Here is a 16670-nt window from a genome sequence, read left to right as displayed (position 1 = left end):
TTGGAGTTCCGAGTTGGATGACAGTTTAAAACAAATTTTCAGTCGGATCTAGTTTTTTTTCCAAATCCCCAGTTGTCTTGAATGCACTGAAGTCGGAAGTCAGAGATTTCAGAGTTCCCAGTTGTTTTGAACAAGGCATTAGTCTCAGCGGAGGAAGGGAGAGAGCAGCAGAGGATCTGCCTCTCACGGTCCCTGCTCTCTCCTTCCTTTCATCCGGTGAGACTGACCAGAGAGAGGGGACACACCGCATCTGCCCCATGCACAAATTCATGTTGTTCCTATTACCAGAGAAAGTGAAATATTCCTTGATATTAAAATAGACACGACGAGCTGCTAATAATAATAGAAACACAGGGCTATCGATACACCAGGCTACTCATTCATTGCAGCTGTAGCGTGAGTGGAAGTAGGGAGAAGCACGTTTTATGTTTTGTGGTAGTGTTGAATTAAAACAGTGTTGACAGTGCTTCATAAAAACAGCAGCTCTTTGCTGTATTCATTGACAGTCTCTCTAGTCATGGTTTTAAACGTTACTCATCTTGGAATCTGTAGGCACCATGATTTGAGCTATCCGATTGAACAGAGCAGTAGGCGCACACGATTTAGCCACAGGGTCTACCAGGTAGGCAAATCAAATGGTTCAAAATGGTAACACTCTGCCCACACGGTGCGCAGGGCTTCTGAATGAAGTGCACCTAACACCAACAGCACAACAACAATAAAAAAAGGAGCGCAAAACTTTGTTTGCTTTCTCCAGAAATGTTTGGTGATCGACTAGGATCACGATTGACTTGCTGGTGGCCACTGGGCTATAGGAAACAGGGGGCGAGCGCACCCCCATCCACATTGGCAGGGCTGCAGTGGAGCAGGACAAGAGCTTCAAGTTCCTCGGTGTCCAAATCACTAAGGAGGTTGAAAAGGTTTAGCATGCGTACTCAAATCCTCAAAGAGTTATACAGCTTAAACATTGAGAGCATTTTGACTGGCTGCATCACTGCTTGGTATGGCAACAGCCCAGTACATCACTGGGGCCGAGCTCCCTGCCATCCAGGACCTCTATATCAGGTGGTGTGAAAGGAAGGCCTGGAAAATGGTTAAAGACTCCAGCTACCCAAGCCATAGACTGGTATTAAGAGCCATAATATTGTTTTGGAACCGGCCCTGTATATACTGTAGCTTACTTGCTTCTTGTGTTCTTGTTATTTCTTATTTTTGTTCCACGGATTACTGCATTGTTGGGTTTAGAGCTTGCAAAAAAAGGCATTTCACTGTACTTGTGCAGTGAAATTGAAATTGAAACACTTGTCTCATATACCAATTAAAAGATATGAGATGGATTACAACATAAACATAGAGAGCGAAATACGAGAGGCCTTTTTTAATTTCACTAGTCTCTCCTGCTTCCTCTTCCACGCTCTGACTACAGATATCTTGCCGAAGGCCATGACTTTTTAACAGAAGATACACTATTGCTACCTGTTGCCATGCCAACCCCATGAATTTGTGCTTCATAAACCTCACCCACAGCTGCATGTGCAAAAGCATAATTTGACAGCGCTAATGTGTTAGTGTTGACGTTAATATTCTACACACTCACCTGTGGGACTGTAGGCAATATAACTTAACTCATTTATGTTTTGCCTTATGTTTTATCTGTTCATGTTCTCTCACCAGAGAGAAAGGCATCCTGGTCAGTCTGTAATTCATTTTCAGTGTTCCCCTCCCATATACTGGTGTACCAGAGGCACACTGCAACCCACGCAAAGCTGGAGGGCTCCAGGCAATTCAGGGCCCCCACCCACACACTCATCTGTAATGTATTGGACATTTGAAAAATGCCTGCCCTATTGCTCTGGTGTTTTAATATTCTGAGTAGTGCATTTCTGTTTATTCGTCACATTATCTTGTAACTCCAGTACCAGTCAAAAGTTTGGACACACCTACTCATTCAAGGTTTTTTCTTTACTTTTACTTTCTACATTGTAGAAAAATAGTGAACACATCAAAACTATGAAATAACACATGAAATCATGTAGTAACCAAAAAAGTGTTAAACAAATCAAAATATATTTCATATTTGAGATTCTTCAAAGTAGCCACCCTTTGCCTTGATGACACACTCTTGGCATTCTCTCAACCACCCGAGCCACTGCCTGTTCACCCCGCTATCATCCAGAAGGCGAGGTCAGTACAGGTGCATCAAAGCTGGGACCGAGAGACTGAAAAACAGCTTCTATCTCAAGGCCATCAGACTGTTAAACAGCCACCACTAACACTGAGTGGCTGCTGCCAACACACTGACACTGACTCAACTCCAGCCACTTTAATAATGGGAATTGATGGGAAATGATGTAAATATATCACTAGCCACTTTAAACAATGCTACCTTATATAAATGTTACTTACCCTACATTATTCATCTCATATGCATACGTATATACTGTACTCTATATCATCGACGGTATCCTTATGTAATACATGTATCACTAGCCACTTTATACTATACTATGCCACTTTGTTTACATACTCATCTCATTTGTACATACTGTACCCGATACCATCTACTGTATCTTGCCTATACTGCTCTGTACCATCACTCATTCATATATCCTTATGTACATATTCTTTATCCCCTTACACTGTGTACAAGACAGTAGTTTTGGAATTGTTAGTTAGATTACTTGTTATTACTGCATTGTCGGAACTAGAAGCACAAGCATTTCGCTACACTCGCATTAACATCTGCTAACCATGTGTATGTGACAAATAAAATTTGATTTGATTTGAGGTAGTCACCTGGAATGCATTTAATTAACAGGTGTGCCTTGCTAAAAGTACATTTCTGGAATTTCTTTCCTTCTTGAACCAATCAGTTGTGTTGTGATAAGGTTGGGGTGGTATACAGAAGATAGCCACTTTAATAATGGGAATTGATGGGAAATGATGTAAATATATCACTAGCCACTTTAAACAATGCTACCTTATATAAATGTTACTTACCCTACATTATTCATCTCATATGCATACGTATATACTGTACTCTATATCATCGACGGTATCCTTATGTAATACATGTATCACTAGCCACTTTATACTATACTATGCCACTTTGTTTACATACTCATCTCATTTGTACATACTGTACCCGATACCATCTACTGTATCTTGCCTATACTGCTCTGTACCATCACTCATTCATATATCCTTATGTACATATTCTTTATCCCCTTACACTGTGTACAAGACAGTAGTTTTGGAATTGTTAGTTAGATTACTTGTTATTACTGCATTGTCGGAACTAGAAGCACAAGCATTTCGCTACACTCGCATTACCATCTGCTAACCATGTGTATGTGACAAATAAAATTTGATTTGATTTGAGGTAGTCACCTGGAATGCATTTAATTAACAGGTGTGCCTTGCTAAAAGTACATTTCTGGAATTTCTTTCCTTCTTGAACCAATCAGTTGTGTTGTGATAAGGTTGGGGTGGTATACAGAAGATAGCCCTATTTGGTAAAAGACCAAGTCCATATTATGGCAAGAACAGCTCAAATAAGCATAGAAAAACAACAGTCCATCATTACTTTAAGACATGAAGGTCAGTCAATACGGAAAAATTCAAGAACATTTCAAGTTTCTTCAAGAGCAGTCACAAAAACCATCAAGCGCTCATGAGGACCGCCACAGGAATGGAAGACCCAGAGTTTCCTCTGCTGCAGAGGATAAGTTCATTAGAGTTACCAGCCTCAGAAATCAGCATTTAACTGCACCTCAGATTGCAGCCCAAATAAATGCTTCACAGAGTTAAAGGAACAGACACATCTCAACATCAACTGTTCAGAGGAGACTGTGTGAATCAGGCCTTCATGGTCGAATTGATGCAAAGAAACCACTACTAAAGGACACCAATAATAAGAAGAGACTTGCTTGGGCCAAGAAACATGAGCAATGGACATTGGACTGGTGGAAATCTGTCCTTTGGTCTGGTGTGTCCAAATTGGAGATTTTTGATTATATTTCATATTTGAGATTCTTCAAAGTAGCCACCCTTTGCATTCCAATCGCCATTTCTTTGTGAGACCCAGATTAGGTGAATGGATGATCTCCGCATGTGTGGTTCCCACCATGAAGCATGGAGGAGGAGGTGTGAGGGTTTGGGGGTGCTTTGCTGGTGACACTGTCAGTGATTTATTTAGAATAATTAGTTTTTCAACAGGACAATGACCCAAAACACACCTCCAGGCTGTGTAAGAGCTATTTGACCAAGAAGGAGAGTGATGGAGAGCTGCATCAGATGACCTGGCCTCCACAATCACCCAACCTCAACCCAATTGAGATGGTATGGGATGAGTTGGACCGCAGAGTGAATTAAAAGCAGCCAACAAGTGCTCAGCAGATGTGGGAAGTGACTACCTCATGAATCTTGTTGAGAAAATGCCAAGAGTGTGCAAAATTGTCCTCAAGGCAAAGGGTGGCTACTTTAAAGTATCTCAAATATAAAATATATTTTGATTTTTGTTAACACTTTTTTGGTTACTGCATGATTCCATACAGTATATGTTATTTCATAGTTTTGATGTATTCACTATTATTCTACAATGTAGGAAATAGTACAAATAAAGAAAAACCCTTGAATGAGTAGGTGTGTCCAAACTTTTGACTGGTACTGTACCTTAATCATGACTGCTGCAGTCAAATGCAATGGGAGAGTTTGTTCTCTAATTGGTTGATTTATCGCAGGCATACAGATCTGGGAAGAGGCCAGACTCTAAATCTAAATCAACATAAATGTACTTTTGTTTTATAAAAACAAATAGCGTCTCTGCTGAAGAAATAGAACATAATTCAATCTGTAGCTGCACTTTTTCACACAGTCTAGCCTGGGATACTATCTGCATGCACATTCAAATTAAAATCAACATATATTTCACACTCCCAGTTAATGGAATAATATTATGTAGCTATCAACATTCAAAACATGTCAGATGTGAGTAGGTTCGTTAAACACTATGCAAAGTCTCATACTTGGTATTTCATTCACTGCACTGCTCGACTCAAGCGTGCTGCTGTTGGGATGTACCCAGGGGAGTAAGTCAATTTGTATCTGTGTGGAGTGGTTATTTTAGACCTACTTACTGTGTGTGTGTGTGTGATGTGTGTTTATTTTGAGGTTTTGCTCCAGTGAGTAACCGTGCCATTCAATACCTGAAGGCCACAGTGTGGAAATAAGGTCTTGTGCTTAAAGAGATAATTGCACAAATGCAGTTTTCCTGCTTGCTTGCGTTTCCTCCTCCTTCCTCCTGTTGTCATCATCCGTCTCCATCAGGCCGTGTGCACCTCTTCCTGTCTTCCGGGACGGCCCTTCAGTCTGCGTGGGGAATGTGTAGACGGGGAGTTGACACCTGGGACCTCTCCACTCATCTGTGTGGACCAGAGCCTGTCTGCCAGAGGGTGTCTGTTTGTGTAAGGCAGAGGTCTGCTGGGCATAGGAGCACGATGGATCCGAGACTATTCTTATCTGTACACTGTCTGGCTTGGCCCATCTGCTGTAGCCAGCCCTGCAGTCTTAACATAGGCCTATCTGATAGCTGTCCACCGCTGTCTGTTTGGCTGCTGTGGAACTTAGAGTTCAGCCACCCATGGGAATAGTCCATCGAACGAACAAGGCTGCTTTAGACACATTTACACTGATATGAGGCACCACTTGGAAAGGCTTTCTGGGTCACTGGACAGAGGACAGAGAGATGTGGTGAGGCGTAGGTAGAAATCATGTGATTAACACTGTGCCATCCAATAAAGAATATTTCCTAACTCTGTGAGGGCTTAAGCAGCAAATTTGGGTTGCAGGGCAAGATGGAAAGGAAAATAACATAGTGAATTACATTTAAGTGATAACTCATAGACACGACACATGAATTAAAAAGGTATCTAGTGATAAGGTTGGAGGAAAATTAGGGTGGATGGATGGATGGGTGTGTGTGTGTGTGTGTGTGTGTGTGTGTGTGTGTGTGTGCATCGTGGCCGTAATTTATATGGCTTAACCGCTTAATTGTTTGTTCCCAGAAGTGTCCCTGCCTGCCTTAGTGCCTTTCTTCATTATTCATGAACCCTAATTACCTCTGTGCCTCCCACCCTGCCTTCCTCTTTATATCACTCTCACTTTCTCATCCAGCCAATGGAAGAAAATAAAAAGAGATAGCAAGCAGTTTTCTCTCCATCTTTCCATGCTGATATTCATCACCCCTTATCCTCACCTCTGTCTCTTCACCCTTCTCTGTCCCCATCTCTCTCTCCTTCTGAAGAGCTTCTCTCATCTCTGTCCCCATCTCTCTCTCCTTCTGAAGAGCTTGTCTCTTCTCTGTCCCCATCTCTCTCTCCTTCTGAAGAGCTATCTGGTTCTTTGTCCCCATCTCTCTCTCCTTCTGAAGAGCTATCTGGTTCTTTGTCCCCATCTCTCTCTCCTTCTGAAGAGCTATCTGGTTCTCTGTCCCCATCTCTCTCTCCTTCTGAAGAGCTATCTGGTTCTATGTCTCTGACCCAACATGTATGTTTTTCCCCATCTGCAGGAAGCTGTTGGAGGTGAAGGTCATTGATGATGAGGAGTATGAGAAGAACAAGACCTTCATCATCCAGCTGGGGGAGCCTGTGCTGCTGGAGATTGGACGGAAACATGGTCAGTGCAGAGCCCTGCGGGTTCAAAGCTGCCATTTACTGTAGCAGCCTCATGTTATTGCTGTCAGATTTAACAGTCTTAAATGTTGTATTTCACACCATCAGTTATCGGAAAAACACAACAGCTGTTTATGAAGGATGGAATGGTAATTCTGGAAGTGCTGGGGTCTTTATTTGTTGTTGCCCCTGGCAGATCCATGTTTTAACTGATGAGGTTGCGTCACATAGAATTACAACACATGACATCCTTAACTTGTCATTTATTTTATTCCAAATATAGGTGTTATGTTGCTTTCATAAACCCATTAGTGGGGATTGGTAACATTAACAAATGTATATTGAAAAACAAACACATCACCAAAATGTATTTTATGGCCAGGATGTCCCTGAGTGTACAAATGGCTATACTATAGATGCACATTAGTTGGCATTAGTGACTTGCGGGGGATTTCATCAAGACTGAGAGTAGTTGGTCCATGTTAGTGCTGTTTCTCCAGGCTATTCTTCTCACTGCACATTCATTATAGTATTTTACACTAATGTAATGTTTTTGGTGCATTTCAATTATTCCTGCATTGCTGATACACATGATAAAATAATAATTAAACCCCTTACAAAACTCTGTATATTGATACATTGGTATACAGTTTATTCACAGAGAATTAATTTGATAAATAAATGACGTTTTTGTATACAGTGAGCTCCAAAAGTATTGGGACAGTGATACATTTTTGCTTGTTTTGGCTCTGTACTCCAGCATGTTGGATTTAAAATGACACTAACTATGAGGTTCAAGTGCAGACTGTCAGCTTTAATTTGAGGGTATTTTCATCTATATCGGGTGAACCGAAATAGAAATTACAGCACTTTTTGTACATAGTCCCTCCATTTTAGGGGACCAAAAGTATTGGGACAAATTCACTTATATGTCTATTAAAGTAGTAGAAAGTTTAGTATTTGGTCCCATATTCATAGCAAGCAATGACTACATCAAGCTTGTGACTCTATAAATTAGTTGGATGCATTTGCTGTTTGCTTTGGTTGTGTTTCAGATTATTTTGTGCCCAATAGAAATGAGTGGTAAATAATGTATTGTGTAATTTTGGAGTCACTTTTATTGTAAATAAGAAACACTTCTACATTAAAGTGGATGCTACCGTGATTATGGATAATCCTGAATGAATCGTGAATACAGATGCACAAATATCATACCCCCATAACATGCTAACCTCTCAATATTACAATAACAGGGGAGGTTAGCATGTCATGGGGTTATGATATAAAATGCTAACCTCCCCTGTTATTGTAATATTGAGAGGTTAACATGTCTTGGGGTATGATATAAAATGCTAACCTCCCCTGTTAATTGTAATATTGAGAGGTTAGCATGTCTTGGGGTATGATATAACATGCTAACCTCTCAATATTACAATTAACAGGGGAGGTTAGCATTTTATATCATACCCCAAGACATGTTAACCTCTCAATATTACAATAACAGGGGAGGTTAGCATTTTATATCATAACCCCATGACATGCTAACCTCTCAATATTACAATAACAGGGGAGGTTAGCATTTTATATCATACCCCAAGACATGCTAACCTCTCAATATTACAATTAACAGGGGAGGTTAGCATTTTATATCATACCCCAAGACATGCTAACCTCTCAATATTACAATAACAGGGGAGGTTAGCATTTTATATCATAACCCCATGACATGCTAACCTCTCAATATTACAATAACAGGGGAGGTTAGCATTTTATATCATACCCCAAGACATGCTAACCTCTCAATATTACAATAACAGGGGAGGTTAGCATTTTATATCATACCCCAAGACATGCTAACCTCTCAATATTACAATAACAGGGGAGGTTAGCATTTTATATCATAACCCCATGACATGCTAACCTCTCAATATTACAATAACAGGGGAGGTTAGCATTTTATATCATACCCCAAGACATGCTAACCTCTCAATATTACAATTAACAGGGGAGGTTAGCATTTTATATCATACCCCAAGACATGCTAACCTCTCAATATTACAATAACAGGGGAGGTTAGCATTTTATATCATACCCCAAGACATGCTAACCTCCCAATATTACAATAACAGGGGAGGTTAGAATTTTATATCATACCCCAAGACATGCTAACCTCTCAATATTACAATATCAGGGGAGGTTAGCATTTTATATCATACCCCAAGACATGCTAACCTCCCAATATTACAATAACAGGGGAGGTTAGCATTTTATATCATACCCCAAGGCATGCTAACCTCCCAATATTACAATAACAGGGGAGGTTAGCATTTTGTGGGGGGGGGGGGGGTATGATATTTGACATTGAAGTGTTCCTCTCTGTTTCACAGGAGACTCCAATGAGAACAAATCACCCAACGATGAGGAGGAGGTGTCCAAGATGGGCTGTCCCAGCCTGGGAGAACACACCAAACTGGAGGTGGTGATAGAGGAATCCTACGAGTTTAAGGTAACCCACAAAAACAAACAAACAAACCCCCACAGACACACCCTTCTCTCATATGTCCCCCTCTCTCCTCTGTCCCCCCCTGTCTCCTCTGTCCCACCCTGTCCTCCTCTCTTCTCTATCCCCCCTCTCTCCTCTGTCCTCCCCCTGTCTCCTCTGTCCCCCCTGTCTCCTCTGCCCCCCTCAGTCTCCTCTGTCCCACCCTGTCCTCCTCTCTTCTCTATCCCCCCTGTCTCCTCTGTCCCACCCTGTCCTCCTCTCTTCCCTATCCCCCCTCTCTCCTCTGTCCTCCCCCTGTCTCCTCTGTCCCACCCTGTCCTCCTCTCTTCTCTATCCCCCCTGTCTCCTCTGTCCCCACCCCTGTCTCGTCTGTCCCCCCCTGTCTCCTCTGTCCCACCCTGTCCTCCTCTCTTCTCTATCCCCCCTCTCTCCTCTGTCCTCCCCTGTCTCCTCTATCCCACCCTGTCCTCCTCTCTTCTCTATCCCCCCTCTCTCCTGTGTCCCACCCTGTCTCCTCTGTCCCACCCTGTCCTCCTCTCTTCTCTATCCCCCCTCTCTCCTCTGCCCCACCCTGTCTCCTCTGTCCCACCCTGTCTCCTCTGTCCCACCCTGTCCTCCTCTCTTCTCTATCCCCCCTCTCTCCTCTGTCCCCCCCGTCTCCTCTGTCCCACCCTGTCCTCCTCTCTTCTCTATCCCCCCTCTCTCCTCTGTCCCCCCTGTCTCCTCTGTCCCACCCTGTCTTCCTCTCTTCTCTATCCCTCCTGTCTCCTCTGTCCCCCCCCGTCTCCTCTGTCCCCCCCTGTCTTCTCTGTCCCCCCCTCCCCGTCTCCTCTGTCCCACCCTGTCCCCCTCTCTCCTCTGCCCCCCCCCCTGTCTCCTCTGTCCCCCTCTGTCCCTGCAGCATCATATTTCTGACCGACCACCTAGATCTGGTCTTATTTTGCAAAATTTGAAATTGTGTTTTTTTTTCTCCACACCCTCTTAAGCCTTAACCTCGCCCATCTCTTTAAGGATTCACACGTGAGGCCATGTGCTAAACTGAGTGAGTAAGATAGTGTTGTAAACAACCAAAGAATAAGACAAAAGGTGGTGAAAGTAGTAGCCTATAATAAGGAAAATCTCCAGATAAAAATACATGTTATATAATCCTTGGCTTATATCCTAATCTGACTTTGGTGCAGGTCCTGTTGTTCTTCACATTACTGTCTCTGGTAAACAAACAAAAAATCAAATTAATAATGTATTTGTCACATGTACAGGATACAGAAGGTGTAAATGGTACAGTGAAGTAGTTACTTGCATATTTTATAGTAGCAATATAAAAATAGACAGTGTCCAGATATTAATATTTTATAAATATTTTATAATTATTAGATGATGCTTACCCAGACACTTGTCTAAATGGATGGGTCATGTGAAAGAATGCAGTAATATGAATATGAATCTGCAGGTAGATAAACCTAACCTACTAGGTTCAATGTTAGCTAGCTAGCTAACATTATGCTATAACTAGCAATGCAAATTGATTTCTGAAATACAAAATAATGTTACTACAAAGATCATGCATGTTACGTTAGCTAGCAAGCTAGCAAGCTAACGTTCACTAGCTACCCTTTAACCTTGAATGACTAAATTAGAAACGTATAATAGCTGAAAATGTAGCTAGACTCTTACCCATATACATGGACGAATGCTTCGCAGCAGACTGGATCCGCTTTAACTCTGTTTTGTTTGTAAAGCTTGTTTGCCCCACATTGTGTCAAGTCACTCCGGTTGGTACTGACCGTGTGCAGAAAGCAACTTTTTCCCACTGATCTTTGTCGATAGTGCCTGCTAAATTCAGGGCAGCAATGTTGTTGAGAGCAGTAGCCACACTTTTGCAGTTCTCCATGGCTAACTTTATATCTTTTGAAAAAGCTGAGTAGCAAGGATTATCTACATGCTACATGGCAGACCAATCCAAACTTATCTCTTGGCATGCGCAGCCCATCCATTATCTCAGTCAATCATGGCTAGCGGGAAGGTTCCTGTCGTTTCCGTAGCTAAACAAATTAGTTTCTGTACGTTATCACAATCACACCATGAGTAGTTAATCATGAAACATACTCCACCGCCTTTCTTCTTCCCAGAGAGTTCTTTATTCCTGTCTGCGTGATGTACTGAGAACCCAGCTGGCTGTATTAACAGGGACAGTATATCCGGAGAGAGCCATGTTTCCATGAAACAGAGTATGTTACAGTCCCTGATGTCTCTCTGGAAGGAGATCCTCGCCCTGAGCTCGTCTACTTTATTGTCCAGAGACTGGACATTAGCAAGTAATATACTCGGAAGCGGTGAATAGTGTGCACGCCTCCTGATTCGGACTAGAAGTCCACTCCGAAAACCTTTCCTCCGCCGGCGGTATCATGGAGCAGCCTCTGGAATAAGTTAAATTGCCCTGGGGGGTGTGAACAAAGGATACAAATCGGGAAAGTCATATTCCTGGTCGTAATGCTGGTGAGTTACCGCCGCTCTGATATCCAAAAGTTATTTCCGGCTGTATGTAATAACACAAAAAACTTTCTGGGCTAATAATATAAGACACAAAAAAACAAAATACTGCAAAGTTGCTTAGGACCTAGAACCAGAGCTTCCATATCTGTCAGCTCCATCTTAACATACACCTAGTTACTGAAATGGGTCACATGTCTTTCTCCAGTGAGAGAGGTCACGGTCTCGTTACTCCTGTTGATGTCTGCCCTCCCTCTTCCTGTGAGGAGACTGTCTCGTTACTCCTGTCGATGTCTGCCCTCCCTCTTCCTGCGAGGAGACTGTCTGGACAGAGGCCAGCCAGGTCACCCGCTCAGTGGAGCAACTGAAAAAGATGGATGGGTCATTGCCCTCAAACAAATGAAGAACAAACTGGGCGAGATTACATTGTTTACCACACAAATTGGAAACATCAGACCAACCCTTACCCCTTCCACTCAAAATATCACACTTCTATCCATTCTATGTATTGATAACTCTAGGCTGAAATCTGATTGTGTTTTTTTTGTTTTGTTTAGAACACAGTAGATAAGCTGATTAAGAAGACTAACCTTGCTCTGGTGGTGGGCAGCAGTAGTTGGAGAGAGCAGTTTGTCAATGCTGTCACTGTCAGTGCAGGTGAGTGCCTTTTTCTCCTTCACTCCTAAATCTCTGGGACAGACTCACTAACGCTGCATGCTCTTGCATTAACGGAGAGTCAGAGGAGTGGTGTTCAGGGCAGAGAAATCACACTCTCTACTTTGGGAGGTAGCAGTAATGAAATCACAGACACGCAAAGTTGCTGTTTGAAAATGTATAGATGCAAGAAGCAATGTTAAGTCCAACTTTATTCCAAGCAAAGCATTAATGGTGAAACTTTTATTTCCCTACTAGCGCTGACCTTGTTGATAACTGCTGCACCTTATTGTTGTCTCACCTAGCTATCTTAAGATAAATGCACTAACTGTAAGTCGCTCTGGATAAGTGTCTGCTTGCTAAATTACTCAAATGTAAAATGTAACTCTAATTTTGTACCACGTAAAAATGTTGAATAAAACGCTGCATCTCATCAGAATGATTTGTACTATATGTGTAAACACCTCTCGTTCTCTCCCCCAGGGGATGATGATGAGGAGGAGAGTGGGGAGGAGCGCCTCCCGTCCTGTTTTGACTACATCATGCACTTCCTCACAGTGTTCTGGAAGGTTCTGTTCGCCTTTGTCCCGCCCACAGAGTACTGGAATGGCTGGGCCTGCTTCTTTGTGTCCATCTCCCTGATTGGTGTTCTGACGGCTGTGACTGGGGACCTGGCCTCTCATTTCGGCTGTACAGTGGGGCTTAAGGACTCTGTCACTGCCGTAGTATTTGTGGCACTGGGGACTTCCGTTCCAGGTGGGTGCCTGTCTCTATGTAGCCTACTCTCTATGTAGCCTACTCTCTCTGTCTGTCACTCTTTCTCTGGGCTGTATCTGTTTCTTGTCCGTGTCAGAATCAGTTACCTATTTCTAACCATCTATTTCTGCTTACTTTATGTTCACAAAGACACATTTGCCAGTAAAGTGGCGGCCATCCAGGACCAGTACGCTGACGCCTCCATCGGCAACGTAACGGGCAGTAATGCAGTGAACGTGTTCCTGGGCATCGGCGTGGCATGGACCATTGCGGCCGTCTACTGGAAGACCAAGGGAAAGAAGTTTCTTGTAGAGCCAGGTTCGCTGGCATTCTCCGTCACCCTGTTCACCATCATGGCGTTTGTGTGTGTCCTGGTGCTGATGTACCGCCGCCGGGCCGGCGTGGCAGGGGGAGAACTGGGGGGCCCGCGGACCGCGAAACTCCTCACCTCCCTCTTCTTTTTCTCCCTCTGGTTCCTCTACATCATGCTGGCCTCCCTGGAGGCCTACTGCCACGTGCCAGGCTTCTGAGAGAGAGAGAGAGAGAGAGAGCGAGAGAGGGAGCGAGAAAAAGAGAGAGAGCAAGATAGAGAGAGAGGAGAAAGCTTGTCTCCTATTGTTTACATGTCTATCCCTCTCCTTTTTGTGTACTTTTCTGAGTGTTTTAAAGTATTTATATTGTTTATTATTATTGCTACCGTGGATGCTTGACTCTGAAGACTTTTACCCCATTTACAATGAAATGGATGGCAGCCTTAGCCATTCTGTTGGACTGGCACCAGCTAATGACTTGGTGTATGTTTTCAGATGACTTATGCCTTGAGGCATAGCTTTATCTAAATAGGCTGTCTGCACAAAATGAGGGAAATGAAATGACCTTTGACTCTTCTGAGAATGCTCCTATTTTGTTTATAGTCTATCCTGAACACTTAGCTCTTTTAGCCCCACTGATCGTCTCCTGCATCTCTCCATTCAGATAGAGGATGACCCTAATCAACCAGTCAATTTCTTGGAGATGATAGCACACTGACTCAGAAGAGCTGACCCAGATCCTCCTTCTCCCCATGTCTGAACATGGTTCCTGGTTGACCAACTATGTAACCCCTGATGCCCCACTAGCACAGTCATTCCCATGAAGGTTCTCAGCCTCTGCCCTGAACGTTGACTACTACCCTCAGCCCATCCTAACCCTCTTCTTTTTCAACAACGTTGTGTGCTTGTGTTGTGGACATTTTCGAAAAGGATTTTCGTTTTTGAAAAGTCAAGATAGTCAAGATGTTTGAACAATGTAAGTGTTTGTAGATAAAACAGTGCCATATTCTATTTGAACAGGGTCTAAAAATAACTTGTGATAGGAGTTAATGGGATAACTACAGTTGGCATGGTACTGCATTAGAATTAGTAGCCACTGAGGCCAAAACATAAGGTCAGATGTTATTCAGGAAATGGTGATCAGTTGAAAAGCTGTTGGTGTTTGTTAATAAGATTAATATTACTATTTATCTCAAACTATTTGTTGTATATCACGTCAAAGAATAATATTACTACTAGGTGTGTACATGTGAGAGCGTGAGTGTGTTTTGTTGTATTGAGTGAAGAATAATTGTATGATAGAAACATTTTGAAGTATTGTATGTAACATTTTAATACGGCTATCCTCATGAGTGAAAGTCTAGATGTGAATCCAAGCTGAACACAATAACATGTGAATATATCACTGCCTGGTTCCCTGATCCACACTCTGTCTGAGGACAACCTCAGTCTCATAAGGACTTCTTCCAAGATACTTTTTATACAGGACACTAATCTATGTGAGACAATCTCTGCCAGACATTTTCAGCTTAATTAAAGTGTGCTTTACAATTTTAATTTGAGACGATGTACTGTAGAAGCACACTTTTTCCAAGGGTTTTGTATGAGTGTGCGAGCGTGTGGATGTGAATCATAATTCAAGGTATATGTACTCCTTGTCTTCAGAGTTTGATGAAAGGCATGGCTTTATTCCATCCTAAATGTTTACTCAACATGGGGGTATGGATTTTAATGATGAAATGTCTACACTTCTGAGTCCTCACAAATCTTTTTGCATTATTCTCTGTCACATTCAGGCTTTGAACATATTTCACCTACATGACTATGTCAAAGCACTGCATAGAGGAGAAAAAAAGGTTTTAAAACCTAACGATTCGTTCATTTCCTAAACATAGCACTTACGGTGTACAGTTTTTGAAATGGCAACAAATAAACAAAACTATGATGATGCTGTAATGAAAAAAAAGACCAAAACCAAATGATTGCCAAACCTTACTGTAATTTGCATAAGGATAGTGTGTAGACTTTGTTTTTGAAATGTAGGATCCTCAGATCCATTCTTATGATTTCTAGATGTATTTATAATTACATGATCATTGCTGCTTTTATTTGGATTAATATGCACGCTTAATGTATGATCAGTGGAAATAAAAGTTGTTTATTTATTATTGTTCAAAATTGAGTTTTATTTATTCATTAATCAGGACTTTTAATCATAACCGGTGGCTGATTTTACAGGATATATAAAAAATGTCATTCTTCCCATGCAGCGAGAAAGCATGTTTGTATCAGTATGCTGTTTCTTATTGATTCACACAGGTAAACATTGTTTTATTGAATCTGAACTGCATTTGTCCGTGTAAAACAATGTGCTTGACAGATCCTGCTACTGTGATTCAGTAATCCAGTTACTGCCACACCTGGCCCATCACTGCACATTCATTACTCTCTCACTGTTGACTTTTTGATCAGTGTAAAAGTTTCCATAAATAACTTTTCTTACATTACATAATCATTAAGCGCAGTCTCTGCGCCCTCATTTCCTCGTCCTCCATCTGCTCTAATCAACCTGGGACATATGCTTCAGGAAGTTTTCATGATGCTTGTTATTTGGCATCTCAATGGATCACACACCACAAGCTGGGAATTTACAACTTCTGTTCTCTAACCCCTTAAGTTGAGTCCCTGTTTCTCCACAGACAAGACATTTTCCAGGAGGCTAAAATAGTCACGTCAGTCTGTAGCAAGGAGGGAAGTCTTTGGCATGAAACACTTTTCTTTGATGCAGATCCTTGTGCTGCGACAGCAGCTTTAAGTAGAGAGAGTTCTACAGGAAAAAAATATACAGAAATTCCTGCAGTTGATTAGTTACATGTAGTTAATTAACCTTAGTTGGACTTTGGATTGAATCAACTGAACAGTATTAGGACACTAACATTTCAATTCCGTCTCAGAAAAGTTGATGTCAGAGTCATCAGGCACAAATCTGAGTCAGATCTGAAGTCATAGTCTGTATTTTTGCGATTTAGCGCTCTATTCCATCTGTATTGCTGAAGCGCTAGAGATTGCACAATAGTAATTAAAGGTCATTTCAAATTGCGCCGACCGTGAATGCAGTCTCCTCTAACCCGGGAACATTGCCTTTAAGGTCTCTATTCAATCCGTATCGCTGAAATTGAGTGCCATACTGTGATTGAAAAGGGGGGAGGGGTTCTAAGCTGATATATGTAGTTGTTTTAAGATGATACTATGGATCATTCAGCTATTTAATTTTAGGACCCCTTT

General features: G+C 42.1%; 1 protein-coding gene across 1 annotated transcript in view; it reads left to right on the top strand.

Annotated features, from left to right (window-relative positions):
- Window positions 1–15563, top strand: part of LOC110509404 (sodium/calcium exchanger 1) — a 79993-nt gene extending 64430 nt beyond the window's left edge. The window contains exons 5-9 of the mRNA XM_036968337.1: window positions 6569–6675; window positions 9059–9177; window positions 12222–12321; window positions 12802–13074; window positions 13225–15563. Coding sequence (XP_036824232.1) covers window positions 6569–6675; window positions 9059–9177; window positions 12222–12321; window positions 12802–13074; window positions 13225–13604 — 979 coding nt within the window. The 3' untranslated portion in view covers window positions 13605–15563. The remainder of the gene's footprint in view (window positions 1–6568; window positions 6676–9058; window positions 9178–12221; window positions 12322–12801; window positions 13075–13224) is intronic.
- The last annotated feature ends 1107 nt before the right edge of the window (window positions 15564–16670 follow it).

The sequence above is a fragment of the Oncorhynchus mykiss genome, chromosome Y, assembly GCF_013265735.2.
Source record: "Oncorhynchus mykiss isolate Arlee chromosome Y, USDA_OmykA_1.1, whole genome shotgun sequence".
NCBI lineage: Eukaryota > Metazoa > Chordata > Actinopteri > Salmoniformes > Salmonidae > Oncorhynchus > Oncorhynchus mykiss.
The sequence above is the reverse complement of the archived record's forward strand: the minus strand, read 5'-3'. Positions and strand labels throughout refer to the sequence as shown.